The sequence below is a fragment of the Osmia bicornis genome, chromosome 8 (assembly GCF_907164935.1).
Source record: "Osmia bicornis bicornis chromosome 8, iOsmBic2.1, whole genome shotgun sequence".
NCBI lineage: Eukaryota > Metazoa > Arthropoda > Insecta > Hymenoptera > Megachilidae > Osmia > Osmia bicornis.
In genome coordinates this window covers 9090145-9106749 of record NC_060223.1, presented here as the reverse complement: position 1 = coordinate 9106749, position 16605 = coordinate 9090145, and the positions used below count along the sequence as shown (strand labels likewise).

Below are 16605 nucleotides of genomic sequence, written 5' to 3'. Positions count from 1 at the left end.
TCCTTTCTCTTAAATTCTTATTTATAACCGTACCAGTATGTTCTTTAGGGGAGATTAAAGTACACGTATACACGGGGTGTGCATATGTGTGAATTGTCGCGCATGAACACGTAGAGCCGCCATTCAAGATTACCGACGACCAACCGGTGATGTTCATCAAGCCAGGCGAAGAAGCAGTAATGTTTCGGCTAACGTGAGCGACACAACTGTAGGGTACGACTTGTTGGTAAAGTAACATCTAATTAAAGAATAACAATGTTGCGATTGTTACGAAAGGTACAGTTGCCACGGTACTACTCCACCGCGGCTAAAGTGCAGCCCGACAAAAATCCATCGATTTTATATACCGGGGTAAGCGATACTTTCCTATAAATATGAAACACAGATAAATGGAATTATTCTTCGAGCTGATTGAAACTAGGCACCCAAAACACTGAAGAGAGTTCCTATATTGAAGAAAGATTTTTTAACTCCCTATTCTTTTTACCATGCATGTTTGTTTCGAATCGAACAAGGAATATGTACATATACGGTAGTATTTACTTATGAAACTGTCCTCTCGAAACCAAATATGGTTAAATTTTTGTCGCTTCGCGTTAAAAATTTTTCTAAAATTAAAAAAATATCAAAACTATAACTTTCCATCAAGAAATATTGTCTTATCTTATGTATATTATTAACAGAGAAAGGCTATCGATACAACCTTCTCTGTCGTTATCTATTTTTAGTATATCAACTTCCATACACGTGTTATTTACATTCTTTTACATAATAACGGTCGCAGATGGCCGGAATTAGCAGGAAATTTCATTATGCATATCGTGGGCTTATGAGCTTAAGTTTTGAACAAACGTTTCAGATTTTCATCGATAACGAATGGCACCGATCAAAGTCGGGGAAAACGTTCCCCACGGTAAATCCTGCGACCGCCGAAACGATAGCGGAAGTGCAAGAAGGTGACGCAGCGGATATCGATGTAGCGGTAAAAGCAGCAGCAAAAGCTTTTAAATTGAATTCGCCATGGAGAACCATGGATGCTTCTCAGCGTGGTGTGCTCTTGAACAAATTGGCCGACCTAATCGAACGTGATCGCACTTATCTTGCGGTAAGAATGCGGCCGTGTTTTTTCCTCCTTTTCTAACAATCGCGATAACTTTCAAGATAATCAGAGATTTATTGCACGTTCAGTCATTAGAAACGTTGGACAATGGAAAACCCTATTCCGCCGCATACGGATTCGATGTAGCCTCGAGCATATCTACTCTGAGGTATTACGCTGGATGGGCAGATAAAGGTGGCGGACAAGTGATCCCCATAGATGGACCATACCATGCCTATACTCGTCACGAACCAGTTGGCGTTTGTGGACAAATTATACCATGGAATTTTCCACTCCTAATGATGGCTTGGAAGTTAGGGCCCGCTTTAGCTACCGGTGCGTTCTAATTAATAACCAATTCATTGACCTGTGCATAAATGATAATTGAATTATCAATACTTATTTGCCTTTAGTATGTTCTAATAGTTTCATAAACTTTTAGTAAACCTTGGATAATCTTGCATTAATATTCATAAACGAATGATAAACGCGGATAACGTTTGAGTTCGTTTTAATTTATTACCAATGCTTGTTGTAGGAAACGTTATCGTTTTGAAGCCAGCGGAACAGACACCTTTAACGGCTTTGTACGTGGCTCAGCTAACCAAGGAAGCTGGATTTCCTGACGGAGTGGTGAACGTTGTACCCGGTTACGGCAAAACCGGAGCTGCTCTAGTCGCTCACAATTTAGTGAATAAAATTGCATTCACTGGCTCGACCGAAGTCGGCAAAATTATACAGAGAAACTCAATCGATAATCTGAAGAGAACCACGTTAGAACTTGGTGGAAAATCTCCTAACATCATCTTCGGGGACGCTGATATGGACCATGCCGTGGAAACGGCTCACTTTGGTCTATTCTATAATATGGTAATGACTTACAATCTTTGATATCGTACATTCTCTAACATTTTCTAATGTTTTTGCTTTAGGGTCAGTGCTGTTGCGCTGGTTCTAGAACTTTCGTTGAAGATAGCATCTACGACGAGTTTGTAGAAAGAAGCGCTGCGCGTGCTAAATCCAGGGTCGTCGGTGATCCATTCGATCCAAACGTAGAGCAAGGTCCACAGGTATTGTATATCTAGTTGCTCGTTTTAAACGATTATAATTCTATCGTTAACACACTCCATTCACTGTAACAGATCGACGATGAGCAAACAAAAAAAATTATGTCCATGATACAAAGTGGCCAGAAAGAAGGAGCAAAATTAGTTTCCGGTGGTGAACGGGTTGGTGATAAAGGTTACTTCGTAGCGCCTACGGTATTCGCCGATGTTACCGATAATATGACCATTGCCAAAGAAGAGGTGAATACAAATGAATCCTTTAGAAATTTCATGGCTGCCCCAACAACTCTAAACAGGAAATTATTATGATTTCCATTACAGATCTTTGGACCGGTGCAACAGATTCTGAAATTCAGCAGCTTGGATGAAGTTATTAACCGCGCCAACGCTACCGATTATGGATTAGCCGCTGCGGTTTTCACAAAAGACATTGACAAGGCAAATTACGTGGTTCAAGGACTCCACGCAGGCACCGTATGGTACGATACATTCGAGAAATGAATTCTTAAATTTGTAACGATTATTTATACTCTTTTACCTTTTGTAACATGTTCCAGGGTTAACACGTACAACGTTTTAACGCCTCAAGTGCCATTTGGTGGTTACAAGATGTCGGGACTCGGAAGAGAACTCGGTGAATACGGTCTTCGAGCGTATACCGAGGTTAAGAGTGTGATAGTCAAACTTAATAAGAAGAATAGTTAAACAATTTTTCTATTAACTTTTTTCGATCCTTCCTGTGATAAGTATTCGTACATTTTAATAGTTTTTGAAAATTTTCTCGGTACATTACAACCGAGAAACGGAAGTGATATAACGTCGATCTGCGTATGCCTTTTGTTACTGGCTCTTAAGAAGAACTACACTGTTTGCTAATGTTTACATATATTTTTGTAAAATTTGTACTGCAAGAAGAAAACATGTAATACCTTAGAATTACAGGTCTTACTCTATAAATTACAAAAATATAGTCAATAAATAATTTAATCCCCCTTCTGATTCGGTCACTCATAAATCAAGTTTCTACAGTCATAAATTTTACAAACCTTGAGAAATACGAGCGAAGCTCAGAACAGTAAAACATCGTGATCTTTGCCATAAATTTTTAAGTATACTCGCACATGTGACCACAACCCGTTGGGCATTGTCGATTACAGCTAAACCACTCGTTCATGTGAACAACATGACCTCCGTGCGTACATCCTTGACACCACACGTATATCCCTCGAACAACCTGTAACCAAAAGCAAAATACGATGATCAGGTGTAAAAAAAAAAGTACCTCGAATGTCTCACCTGATGACAAACAGAACAGAGTGCATGGTGAGAGGAATGGCATCGATCACAGAACCACGCTGCCCTTTGCAATGGCTTTGTACAAGTTAAACAACAAGCGTGTATTACCGTCGATTGCTGATTCAACTGTGATACAGATGGAATCCAGACCGACTGAATTATCTGTCGATATACAAGAATGTCTATCATTGTGAAAAATAAGTGTATGTATAATTAATTAAAGCTTTATCGCGCTAACCTGTGTAGCAACGTTCCACAGCTTAAACCTCGCAAGCATATCTAAATACTCCAGTATCCAATGTTCTTGGACAGCAGTTTCAATATTCAAGCCTTTTCGTTTCTCTCCTAGCGCGATTAGGATCGATGCAGAAGTCTGTATATCCCTGAGAGCCGCGTGGTGTTTTAAAGCTTCTTCAATTAAGTTCGTAGGATCCCAAAATTGTGGTTTAGGGATATTCGAAACAATTAATTGGCTCGGTTGATCCTCGATCATTAACGAAGCGCAATCTTCGTTAATATCCGGTGGATGATTAGGGAATTGTTCTGGCGGTGGAGATCTATCTTTTATTTCGTGTCGCAATGGAAAAGCTTCCTTAGATAACGTCCAATCGTTATCGTTGGCCATTATATTATGCATATAACTAGAAGTGTATTCCATTGTCATCGGTTCGAATTCGCTTTCTCCAAATAAAAAGTCACCCTTAGACGGTCCTTTGTGATCAATAAATGCTCGTTTGTAACTGGATATTTTTCACGAAAACAATAATGTGAATACCATCAAATATGTTCAACATGCTACATTGCTAAGTTAGTTACAACACTACCTAGGTAACATTGACCCTATAGAATGTTGATTTTCCGGTGTTTCGTCCGTCTCGGTCTCATCATCGCCTCCGCTAGTTGCACCGGTTACTTCTCCTTGTAAGGATTTTACATCGTTTTCGTGACCTTGGAAGAAAAATAATAACGTGAAAATCATTAAACAGTTCGTTAAATTTATATCGTATCGAAGAGTTACTCTCGATACTTCAAACGATACTATTTCGTTTACCTGCGCTTGACTGATCCATACCGGGTGCTATTGTGATCTGTGCTAAATTTAATGTATTCACTATATCTTCTTTAGAAGCAGTTGGGGGTGTTTTTAAAATAGAACCCATAGGATTCGCATACAAAGTTTTTATGATACTCCATACTGTACTAATCTAGTTAAAATTATATTTCTATTAGTGACAATTTGAACAGCTATAAACGTATTGTATAAGATAATTGAAAAACCATTTACATCATTTCTACCGGCATTTCTAGCAACAGTAGCATTATGATCACAAATGTCATTTAATCTCCCAGAAAGTAAGTAACCCTCAGCGCAAGCTTTAAACCACTTTGGTTCTCGTGGCATGTTTATGGAAAATCTATGCATAACACTCGATGCTATACAAAAAGTATCGTTTGTCGCTGGTGTTTTCCTATAAATAATCGTCGACTAAATTTCAATGTTTTAGTTTGATATCTCTAACACAATTTTTCCTGTTTATATAGCAAGTTTATTAACCTCATTATGTTAGTCAATTGTTTCATCGTCGTTTGAACATGAACATTTACTTTACACGCGTACGCGATATCTCCTTTTGGATTCAATGCAATACCTTGTGGATTTGCTTTACTTGCTGGTCTAGTAGCATCTTTGAACACGTGATGATATAATGTACAATCCTGCATGAATAATTTTTCATTAATGTTTCACAATGACAGAAATACCGTTTTATATCGAACAAAGATCTATTACACGATATTACCCTGCTAGTCGATAAGAAGGAGTGAGGACTGCCTCTCCATGCTACACCAGTTGGAACATCTTTGTGTTCATTAAAACTTGCAAAAGGTATATACGGTCTGCGGATATCCCATACGTTTATACTGCAATCCACGACAAGAGCACAGCTGGATATATGGTACTTTCTTTGCGGTCTCCATTTAATTCGACCTACCGATGCTATCGTATGTATAACGTAATCGCAACTAGGCTTACCTAATAAGTCCCAAACCTATGTATTATAAAAAACTGCATTCACCTGTTTCATTCAAAGTATCATCTGTTCATAAACTTTTGAAGTATAAAATAATGATTAAACCTTAATAGTTTTATCTCTGGAAGCAGTTGCAAGCCAGGTAGTTTCAGGATGCCAATCACAAGCAAATATGGGACCGCTATGAGCAGTAAAATGTTGAAAGTACCTGTCCGGTTTACGTAAGTCCCATTGTTGTACATGGCCATTTTCAGAAACAGCAGCAAAAGTATGCGGTGAATGTGGACAGAACTGTACATCGCGTACCGATTCTGTGTTACTGGAATTAACAAAATTTCTCAATTAGTCTTAACAAATAAACATTAAATAAAAGGATTTAAAATGCTTACCTATAAAAAGTTCTAGTGGCTTCTTTTATTCTTAAATCAAAACATTTCATAGTACCATCTTGAGAACCAGATATTAGCCACATAGGTTCTGTCATATGAAAACTTACTTTGTTTACTGTTCTTTTGTGATCAATAAAAACATGTTCTTGCTTGGACCTAGATGCCTTATTCAAATTCCAAACTACTACTGCACCATTTGTAGCAGCTGTTGCTAATATATGATCTAAAGAATACAAATATTATGAATCATTCCCAAATGCATAGCATACCATTTTAACTTTCATCTACTTAGTTATATTGTCTAATTATAAAAATTAAAGTCATAAAATTTACCATCAATGAGATTCCAAGCAACATCATTGCAAGAAAAATTTAAATTCAAATTCTTTCCAACTCGCAAATTACAAGCTTCTTCAAATCTATCTTCTAACAATGTAAATATTTTGAAAACTGTAATCCAAAATAACATATTACTTAATAATCATCGATTACACGTTAATATTATACATGTAAAAAATTAATTTTATATAAACAAGTAATTTACCATTACGTCCAGCTATAACAACTTGACTATTATCTTTGTTAAGTGCTAATGCATTTGCTGGACCTTCCTGTGTAATGCACACAGTTTTGGAAATCATTTCGGAATTTTCTTAATCATAACCGGTTATAATACAGTAATTCCAAGTTTATCAATTACAGATGACATATATATATATACAAATAATGTTAATCTTTATTTAAACATTGCTTTACAAATAGGATTCTTTCGTAGACTATAAAACAATCTGACTATTTCAATACACAAAACAAACGAACATCAGTTCAAGGTACGTTTTTATGTAGGGACAAACCATTAATTATTGCTTTCAATGATTTTCGAAACTAAAAAAGAATGCAGGAAATACATTATTAAATGAAAATTGCACTGCATAGCCGTATAATGTTGAGAAAACAACGTTAATAAAACATATTATTGTTGTTAATAATCGAAGCGCCATCTACGTTGTGCAATTTACTCAAGTGTATATATTATCGTTGCATATGGAATCGATTTTAATTCTTCGTTTAAAGTATTACTTGTAACATACAATTTGAATTGTTGCAGCAACAAGTTGTAATTATATTTACGAGTGAGTTACATGAATTGAAAAATGGCTGTAGTTTTTTATTGTAGCAATTAATGCTTTGTAAATTATATCAAATAAAATATTTAAAACTCTTTTAAATCTACAGTTTCATCTGTCAAGATCAATGAATAGATTTATACGGTGCTATTTTTATAAATAATTTGGAACAGTGATTGATCATACATATAATGCGTGTAGTATGATATTGTGCAATTATCAAATTTTTTGATTAATTATTTAAAATACAATTAATAACAAAATATGGTTTCATTTGAATCACATCAGAGTTAGTTTGAAAAACAAAGTATTAATGATATTTGATTTGAAATAGATCTTTATATAAATCGATTAACTTCATGGAATTTAATATTTTAAAGTAATTATTTAAGTAAATGTTAACTAATAGACAGTAAAATCATGATAACTATTTTATTTTAAAAAAGTGAAAGTTCAAATCATTTTGCTACAAGCAATTCAAGGTTACTTGTCAAAGCTTAAACAATCTTTAGAGATGTAATTGTAAGTGTTTGTAGAAATCAAGGTAGCAAGTTGATTCATAGATATCGTGATAATACATTTGAAGTATCACCCGTAAGTAACATTGCTTGAACATAAAAATGGGTGCAAATAATTGTAAAGGACTTCTTCCAGGAAGTTCTAAAATCACACCAGGAAAATCGTTGAACGCAGGTGCGAATTATATGTTAATAATTGTATATAATACTATCTTGTAATACAAATATACGATTAAAAAAATATCGATAACGTTCAAGTTCTTATACTCAATATTGTATTAAAAGATAAGGAAAGTACAAAATTTTCTATACAAATTTGTTTCAGTAAACTAAAATATTATAATATTAACTTATACGCATTGATTTTATACGTATAAACGTTTAAATATAAAATTGTTACAAAAAAACTGCGTCGATCTTCTTTTCATATATAGTACATAGGTGTTTCCCCGATCGATTTTTACATTCTTTGATTGTACGTGCAGTATCACGTGATATGTGGAAACCAGTTTTTCTTTTATATTTACGTTTTATCTGATAATGCATGTGTTTTCTTTATCCACATATGTAGCACATATAGCCGAATGAGATTTATGAGGAAATATAAACGTTTAATTAAATTCTTTACATAAAAATCTTTACGCATGTACGTATGTATTCGTAACCTTCATATGTAGCAATATCAGAACGATTATTGAAAAAATTTCAGAATGAGGTCCTTTTAGTAATAATAATAATGATAATGATTATGATAATGAATAGTTATAAGTACCCGTAATAATTAAATAAACAAGATGTATTTATACGCTGTAAGACAATTTACTCGTCGTGCTTATAATACAATTATTAATATTCGTTTAAAGATATACGGCGAGAGAATGTCACAATTAAAATCTGAAAAGAAGATTCATATTTGCAGTGAGTGTAACAAACAAAAGGAAGATATTACACGAAAATATAATAGTTCCAAATGTTGTTGTAGTTGTGAGTCAATAGCTTTCCACTTGCACGTACCAGTGATCTGATTTACTGCACTATATGATCATTATTATGTATCTAGTACTTTCCTAGATCATTTTTTTCCTGAAAAACATATTTCAGGAATTTTTTATAGATTTTGTAAATAACATGGAATCTGTAACATTTAAGTTGTACTAAAATTATTTGAATTAAATATTGAAATGTAATCCAAATAATTTACATTTGTGTAGGTAAACCAGCAAAATATGATTATGTTGAAGATGTGGTATGCAAGGAAACGGATATCAAAGAAAATGAGATGAAATTAGTACCACTTGGAGAAAGTGGAGGAAAGGTATTATTAGTTAAACAAAAAGGAGAGCTACATGCTATTGGTACAAAATGTACCCATTATGGAGCTTTGCTTCACACAGGAGCATTGGGAGATGGAAGAATAAGGTGTCCATGGCATGGTGCCTGTTTTAATATTAAAACAGGAGATATAGAAGACTATCCAGGATTGGATTCTTTGCCTTGTTATCAGGTATTTTAACAATGGGTTTGATACAAAACAGTACCTGGTATTGTATAATCACAACATTTGATTCAATTAAATAGGTGAATGTAGATGATAGTGGACTTGTACGTGTAAAAGCAAGACGTAAAGACTTGGAACTCAATAGACGTGTAAAAAAGATGTGTGAACAAGATTCTAATAATCAAACTACCGTTGTAATTGTCGGAGGTGGACCCGCAGCGGCAACTTGTGCCGAAAGCTTACGCCAAGAAGATTTTACGGGAAATATTATTATGATTTGTAAAGAAAATACAGTTCCTTATGACAGAGTGAAGGTATCCAAAGTTTTGGATTTTGATGTTGAAAAAGCAGCTTTAAGACCACGATCATTTTATAATGATCACAACATTCAAATAAAACTGGGCATAGAGGCCACAGGTAATTGCAAATTGTTATCTTTTGTTATATCATTGAATTAAATTTTATCGCGTAATTTATTACAGGGCTAAACACAAATGAAAGCATTGTTCATTTGAGTAATAATGAGAAATTAACATATAATTATTTATTCGTTTGTACTGGAAGTAAGCCTAGGTTACCTGATACACCTGGTGTTAATTTATCCAACATTTATGTGTTGAGAAATTTCACGGATTCTCAGGCTGTACATTCCAAGCTGTTGCCTGATAAACATGTTGTGATACTTGGATTAGGCTTCATTGGTATGGAAGCTGCTGCTTACTGTATAGATAAATGTGCGTCAGTTACCATTCTAGGAAGAAGCACAATACCTTTAGAGCCAATTTTTGGATCAGAGATTGGCAACAGAATTAAACAAGAATTTGAGAATAAAGGTATTATCAAATTACAAGATCGAGAGTCGTAGCAAATTGAATCGAAAATAATGAAATCTTTCGTTCAAGGTGTTAAATTTATATTTAATAGCAACATCGAACGATTTGTTGCGAAAGAGAAAGCAGCAGATACTGTAGGTACAGCGATTCTTACCGATGGCACTGCCCTTCCTGCCGATGTAGTCATCATTGGAATTGGTTCTACATTTTATACAGATTGGATAAAAGATTCTTCTGTTGAAATGTTACAAGATGGAAGCATAAAAGTAGATAAGGTATGTATGTACGGTATCGCGTAAAGTAGGCTTTCCTAAATTTCTTTGATGTAGTGCGCAATGATAAGCAGCGCAAATGTTAAGTTTAAGAGAGTAATATTAGGTATATGATTCTAGTATTTAAAAACAAACGTGGAAAACATATATGCTGGTGGTGACATAGCGTATGCACCATTATTTGGTTCGGATGATTATTTAGCAGCAATAGGTCATTATTCATTGGCACATTATCATGGAAAAATAGCAGCATTAAATATATGTGGTAAAAATACAGTATTAAATGCCGTACCATTTTTCTGGACAACGCTTTTCGGGAAAAGTTACAGATACGCAGGTACGTTTTCTCTTTTTTCTATAGGGGCCATGAGTCGCATATTCATTAATATTATGAATTTAGGATATGGAAAGCCTGATAAAATCAAAATTTATGGTTCTCTGGAGAATTTGGAATTTTTTGCATATTACATTAAGGATAATAAGATTATCGCAATGAGTAGTACTGGAGCAGATCCTATTGTAGCATATTTTGCAAATTTGCTTCATGAAGGAAAGTCGTTGACGGAAGGTGAAATTATGAAAAATCCACTTAGTTGGATCAAAAACAAACCAAAAGATCTGTTAAATCGTTTTCAAATTGAATCTACAACAAGTCTACAAGTTGAAAGTGTTTAAGGGAACAAGCATTTATCTGTCTCGGCTTTATTATTTTGATATTACAATTATATTTTTATTATATTTTCATATAACTTCACATGTGCAATAAATAAAAAAAATGTCTGCTATACATTGAAACTTTGATTAACATGAATGATAGACAAATACAGTTTCTTATTTATCTTTTGGAACTTTTACAACAAGAGACTACAATATTAATCATATTAATCAATTTTAATAAAACCTATTATTGCAACTATAATGAAAACCTTAATCCCAGGCTTCCCGTACTTTCAAATGGTTTAATCGATCTGCGATTGTAATTTCTTTGTTAAACTTTTGATTTAGTGCTTCACGCTTTTCAGTTATAAAATCAATCCTTTTTTGTAATGTAACTTCTTTCATATGACCGTGGGTCTGTTCGCTAGTTAAATACGGATGTCTTAGTAACAACATATTTTGTTCTTCTCTCTCAATATCTTGTTTAAATAGTATTATATCCTTAAAAGTAGGCTTTTTAATTTTCCCATGCTTCCTGTAGTGAATACGATACGTGCATATCAATCGTGTTGTTTATAATTCTGTGATATAATTTGAATTCACGAAAACAAGAACAAAAGTCTTCAGAAATAAAAATCTTGTTACAATAACAACATTGCTTTAACTAATCTATCGTTGCACCGTTAGTTATAAAAGTATAAGTATTAAAAGACTGAACTTAACCTTTTAATTTCAATAGAATGCAAAAATTATTTATACGTACCCTCGGAATCGATATGGAATATTATGAACTTTGTAAAGCAATATACTTGTAAGACGCATCTTAAGTATAACTTTATTCTTGTATTTTTCTCATAAAATTACCGTATTTGTACGAAAAAGATGTTTCGTTGATGCTAGCGTTGAAAACTTTACCGACAGTCCCTAGAAAAATCCCTAGAACGTAGAACACACCATTTTTCATTCCTACTCAAGAGATTGCAAAGAAATTTGATGGACGTGTTCAGGAGGCCCTAAAGAATGGCGCGCTGGTCCGTATTTTACCCAAATCGTCAACAAGTTATAAACTATTGAAATTGCTGTCTGTCCAGGGTCAAGAAAAAGGCCGATCGGACTCACCTGCATTAATTTATTCGTAATATAAACATTTTTGCGAATCGAATGTTCAAATAGAGATCAGCACGCCATTCTTTGGATCGGATAGAGCAAAACGAGCACTCAGGGGATGGTGTATGTACAAGCTTTCGTTTAGAAAAATAGTGTGTTCTACGATTTCGTGGATTTTTCACTCGCAAAAGACGTCAGAAAGGTAAAACAGACCACAAATTTAGTTTGATTATAATTTTTGTACATATTAACATTTCGCTTATGCATACATTGCACATAAGCGTCAAAATTTATATCTGAAATAATATGTTCTTAAATATTTCGTATCAAAATCACGCCATAGGAAAGTGTTATTAAAGCTAAATTCCCCTTTATTTATTACATAATTACAATAACATAAAATATAATACAAGACGGGTGTTGCTAAAAAAAGTACATTATTCGATTTTTTCGCTGATATTTATTGTATGAACGATTCCATTACGATTAGCATTACAATTTCGAAACTTCTATCAATGGCTGTGATTGGTCGTCTATTATGGCGTCCTTCCATTTCGACCAATCAGGTTTATCGTTGTAGGGTGCAATGCACGGAGTGTGGTAGCGTGCAACAGTCGTCTCGAAGTTTCATCCGTTTGGCACGTGTCTGCAACAGGTAAGATTAAATTATCTTTAAATACTAAATTAAATTGCCGATTGGGTGTTAAAAGTACAAAAAACAGAAAGAAACATCGAAGAGAAGTCTGAATTCTTGATCTTTGACATTAATTCGGCGTTTTCTTCACAAATACATGAGTTGAAAATTTTTGCTCTCGCCGGGAATGTACAATAAGAGTGAAACTGCAGAATCTGAATTATTTTCTCTTTTATATCGTTAAATTCCTAAACATTATCGAATGTTTTTCATATTGTTTCACACAATTTGCTGTTTTTAATTTAATAACGTCTTTTCTTGAGCATCGTAATATTGTTCCTGTTTAGACGTGTTCGTGAACTTGCTTAGGTATCGGCCGATAGCAGAATATACCGAACATTGCCGAGTTTTGCCGAAATGCCGACCGGTCTACGATGGAAAGGAAGGTCTCGCCATTGCTCTCTCGAGCTTCGAAGCGAGAAGACCTGTCGAGGTCGTGCTCCCGTATAAGCCATACAAAAGTACGCACAGTCTATTCATTTAAATAATTTGCATAAATTATCGACTTCGATCGTTTGTTTATTTGTTGGTTAAACTTAATTTGCATAAATTTTTATTTTTTATTTGTTACAGATATTTATTTGAGTTCAAAAAGGCGCCATGGGATACGACGCCATTGATATTGGTTCGAAATATAATTTTGTAAAGGGTATATAATATAATTGGTAACGTTTTGATTTATTATAATCAATTATCAACATTTATTACTGCTTTTTTTGAGTCGTTGTTAAGTGTAAGCATTTTTAATAATTAATTGGTATCAAAGTCGAGGAAGAAAAAATTAGAATTTTGTTTTTATCAATTAATACAAAAAGTATCATTAATGTTTCATTTTATTAGAAAATTTCGTCTAGTATTTTAATAGATTTGTTTTAAATTAGAACAAAATTGAAATAATTCGTATTTTACTGCAAATGATTGCTTTTCTTCTGCAATTATAAATTATTTTAAACAATCTATTTTTGTTAAACCGTAGTAATTATATTATAATATCCAGTTTTCGATGCAAGTTTAAATTAAAATAGAATCACGTTTTTAAATCACATGCTGTTTAAGCATGATTAATTATTGGATTTTGCTTATTGAAAAGAATTAGATAATTTATAAATTACTACGTAATAGAATTTCCAACAATTTTTAATATGCTTACAATCTTAACAACAAAAATCCACTGCTTTAATAAAATAGTTTATTATATGTATTTAACAATGATTTTTTATCCTTGTAATATTCATTGAAATAATTATCAACAATTATTTAATACATTTCGTTATTACAAGATAATCTAGGATCAATATTCAGCTTCAATAATATTCGTGTTCGTAGATATTTCCATTTACACATAACAGTATTTCCTTAACGAACGTTCAATAAGAAGAATGTTGGTTTTGTTTTGTATATTTCCACCCATCCCCAACCTCCTCACTAATCTTTTCTTCCAGAAATTGTTGTGGCCGCGCGCAATGCGGTCGGTAGAGTCAGTGTTTGTACGAACATACTTCCAATGTTTTGATTTTTGCAAGGGCGAACTGGCCCTGAATAGAGTTGCGTTTGTATGATTAGGAATCACGCGAAAGTAGAGTCAGTGTTTGCTGCGTATTGTAAAATATTTCCTAGAGCATCGCGGCTCTGATTTTTCTTTTTCCATCGCGAAAGTAGAGTCTCTATAATTGTTCGCCGGAAATTATTCACGGTCGCGTTTCTAGTACTTTATATCTATATTTTTATTTTTAATTTTTTTTGTTTATTGCTCGTTATGTCCGGTATTAGAGTCACGGCACCACTGAAGAGGAGTCTTGGGCGTTGCTCCATAAGGAAAGAGTGTAAGTATCTTATTACTTTATTTAATTAATTTTAATTCAAGTAGAATAATTTACAATTTCAACACTTGATAATTGAGAGTTATTTTTCATTGCTAATATTTAATAAATTCCAAATTTATATATAATTTTATTACAATAAGAATTTATAATTTTCATAATTAACCGTAATTCCTCTTTTTTTGTTACAGATGAATTTTTGAACTTTGGCGAGTTCCTGGACATTCCTGATGGCTTCCGTCTTCTCCTGTAAGGCAACCTCCTACCCGGTGTGCATCCTCCTACCTGGTGAGCATCCTCCTACCTAGTTGTTGACTGTCGGAAGAAGAGTATATCTGCGAACGGTGAGTTGCATGATTTATGGTTCCTCTGGTACCCAATCATGCCGTAGGACGAATGGTCCAAATCGGCACGGGTACTGGTTGTATACGTGAGTAGCTAGCACAGTGACCATGGGTATGATTATACCCATGAGTAGTAACATTTTTATTGTGTTTTATTTCATTTAGTTCAGGTTAGGTCTTCTTGCATTCCGCGTTTTAATATCATTTTAATTCCACATATTCCAACAGATATTTTTGAAATATATGAATGCTCTTATGTAAATGTTTTTAAATGTGGAATATGAAATATTTTAATACCGAAACAATTTTATTTAGTTTGTCTGACTTAATTATTGCGAAGTTTCAAAGCAATATAATATTGATAGTAATATGTAATATGTATACTGGATATACATATTAATGATGCTATTACATTGATTTAATTACATTTTATACATTGCAAATTCAAATATAATTTGAGAATTTTTTACGCGTAGTAAAGTTCAATTACACGTTCATGAAAAATTGAACAATTTATGTGCAAGAAGACAATTCGTGACGGGTAGATTTCCAAGCCAGAGTGATCTATTTCAACACATTTTGCGTATTCTTGAAAATTCACTCTGAGGAGGGAATCGCCCGAGGATGTTTTATTAATTTTCACAATAAATTCTTTTTTCACTTCAAAGAATTCTTAATTAGAGACATTAAATTCATTTTTATTAGAATTTTGCATTTCTTAAATTAGTGTTGCGAAAAATTTCCAGCGCGGGAGTAAATGTGACGATGCACTGACTAGTATTCGGTGGGAATCCTTTTGGTTTTTAAACTCAATCCAATGTTTTATTTATTTAATCAAATTAGTTACAAGGATTCCGCGGCATAAGACCGTGAACACCATCTCATGGGAGACAAACCCATGCATTACTAGGCCTTTGCAGGCGCAGTTTTAGAATACGGAACATATGAAAATATGTTACCATATTCTAAACTGTAGTCCTTTTGTCTATACTATGGGCGTCCGTCAATCTGACACCGTTGGATGCAACGTGTTGGACGGGCGGGTAGCGCTCTTAGCGAAGGGGTGCATTCTGTCCTGGCGTTACGACGTCCAGGCGGGGTGGGTGGTATGTAGCGTCTGGCGTAAGACTAGGAGGCGTGAGACCCTTCGTTGCCAGCTGATATTAGCAGTGCACCATGTTTGCGTCATAGTTGCTCTATTTTACTTTTCAGTATTTGTTCTTAAAGCTTTATATTTACAAAGTCGAGTCACTTTTATTAAATTAAAATAGTGAAATATTAGCCCGTTAGATGTTTATGTACTAATCATGTTTGTAGATCAGGATTTTCAGGTTTAACCCCTTCCGTGTTTATTGCCAAAGCCCATTCACGTGCTCAGGTGCTACTTGGATGGGTAGAGGCAATGGGCACGATGACCTAGTTCATAAGAATAATAATTAATAAGCGGCTGGCATTGTGTTAGTATATCGTGCACGACGTAATTTCCACATATGGTGCGTGTGTTTTTAGGCTGTGGGATTGCGTCGGTTTAATAACTTTTTCATTTAACTTTTAATTTGAAATAATATTTTATTCAATAAGATGTACAATGAACGTACAAACCAAATACTATTATTACCATTACTATTACCATGATTATTACCATTATTATGAAATATATTCTATATTCGATATCAAAGTAGTTAATTAAATTTTGTAATTATCATTATACGCAATGATTGCTAGCCTTGCCAGACGATTTCAGTGAAAAATGGTACGTACCGTAGAGTGTGATGTGAGATGAAACTCGGGTGTCGGAGGCGTCCCGGGACGTTCTCTCTAGTGTAGGTATTGCGCCCGGGTGGAGTGTATGGG

The 16605-nt window shown here is 34.0% G+C and overlaps 4 protein-coding genes across 9 annotated transcripts; 2 read left to right on the top strand and 2 right to left on the bottom strand.

Moving 5' to 3' along the window:
* Positions 1–60: 60 nt before the first annotated feature.
* LOC114875292 (aldehyde dehydrogenase, mitochondrial) lies at positions 61–3132 on the top strand. Its single transcript, XM_029185423.2, has 8 exons — positions 61–351; positions 860–1105; positions 1189–1435; positions 1638–1969; positions 2032–2169; positions 2242–2406; positions 2488–2645; positions 2724–3132. Exons 1-8 carry the CDS (start codon positions 256–258, stop codon positions 2869–2871), a joined length of 1530 nt encoding a protein of 509 aa, XP_029041256.1. The 5' UTR covers positions 61–255; the 3' UTR covers positions 2872–3132.
* On the bottom strand, positions 2863–6829 carry LOC114875289 (GATOR complex protein WDR24). Of its 2 annotated transcripts, XR_003789238.2 has the most exons (13): positions 6426–6829; positions 6215–6331; positions 5882–6104; positions 5598–5811; positions 5262–5510; positions 5018–5178; positions 4748–4931; positions 4514–4667; positions 4287–4410; positions 3701–4202; positions 3463–3624; positions 3213–3400; positions 2863–3071 (listed from the first exon to the last, which is right to left on the bottom strand). XR_003789238.2 is itself a non-coding variant. In XM_029185414.2 (12 exons), exons 1-12 carry the CDS (start codon positions 6520–6522, stop codon positions 3272–3274), a joined length of 2316 nt encoding a protein of 771 aa, XP_029041247.1. In that variant the 5' UTR covers positions 6523–6829; the 3' UTR covers positions 2863–3271. The 2 variants fall into 2 exon arrangements, 1 of the variants encoding a protein (XP_029041247.1); XM_029185414.2 differs by having other exon boundaries at positions 2863–3400.
* A 95-nt stretch (positions 6830–6924) lies between these two features.
* LOC114875291 (apoptosis-inducing factor 3) lies at positions 6925–10804 on the top strand. 5 transcript variants are annotated; one of them, XM_046286921.1, is made up of 9 exons: positions 6926–7014; positions 7545–7602; positions 7663–7701; positions 8738–9030; positions 9105–9441; positions 9507–9857; positions 9927–10132; positions 10250–10466; positions 10530–10804. In XM_046286921.1, exons 4-9 carry the CDS (start codon positions 8806–8808, stop codon positions 10802–10804), a joined length of 1611 nt encoding a protein of 536 aa, XP_046142877.1. In that variant the 5' UTR covers positions 6926–7014; positions 7545–7602; positions 7663–7701; positions 8738–8805. The 5 variants fall into 5 exon arrangements, with proteins under 5 accessions (XP_029041255.2, XP_046142877.1, XP_029041252.2 ...); XM_029185419.2 differs by having other exon boundaries at positions 7545–7701; XM_029185422.2 differs by lacking the exons at positions 7545–7602; positions 7663–7701 and having other exon boundaries at positions 6925–7014.
* Positions 10747–11736, bottom strand: LOC114875297. The gene is made up of 2 exons (XM_029185429.2): positions 11550–11736; positions 10747–11321 (listed from the first exon to the last, which is right to left on the bottom strand). Exons 1-2 carry the CDS (start codon positions 11606–11608, stop codon positions 11057–11059), a joined length of 324 nt encoding a protein of 107 aa, XP_029041262.1. The 5' UTR covers positions 11609–11736; the 3' UTR covers positions 10747–11056.
* Positions 11737–16605: the final 4869 nt, after the last annotated feature.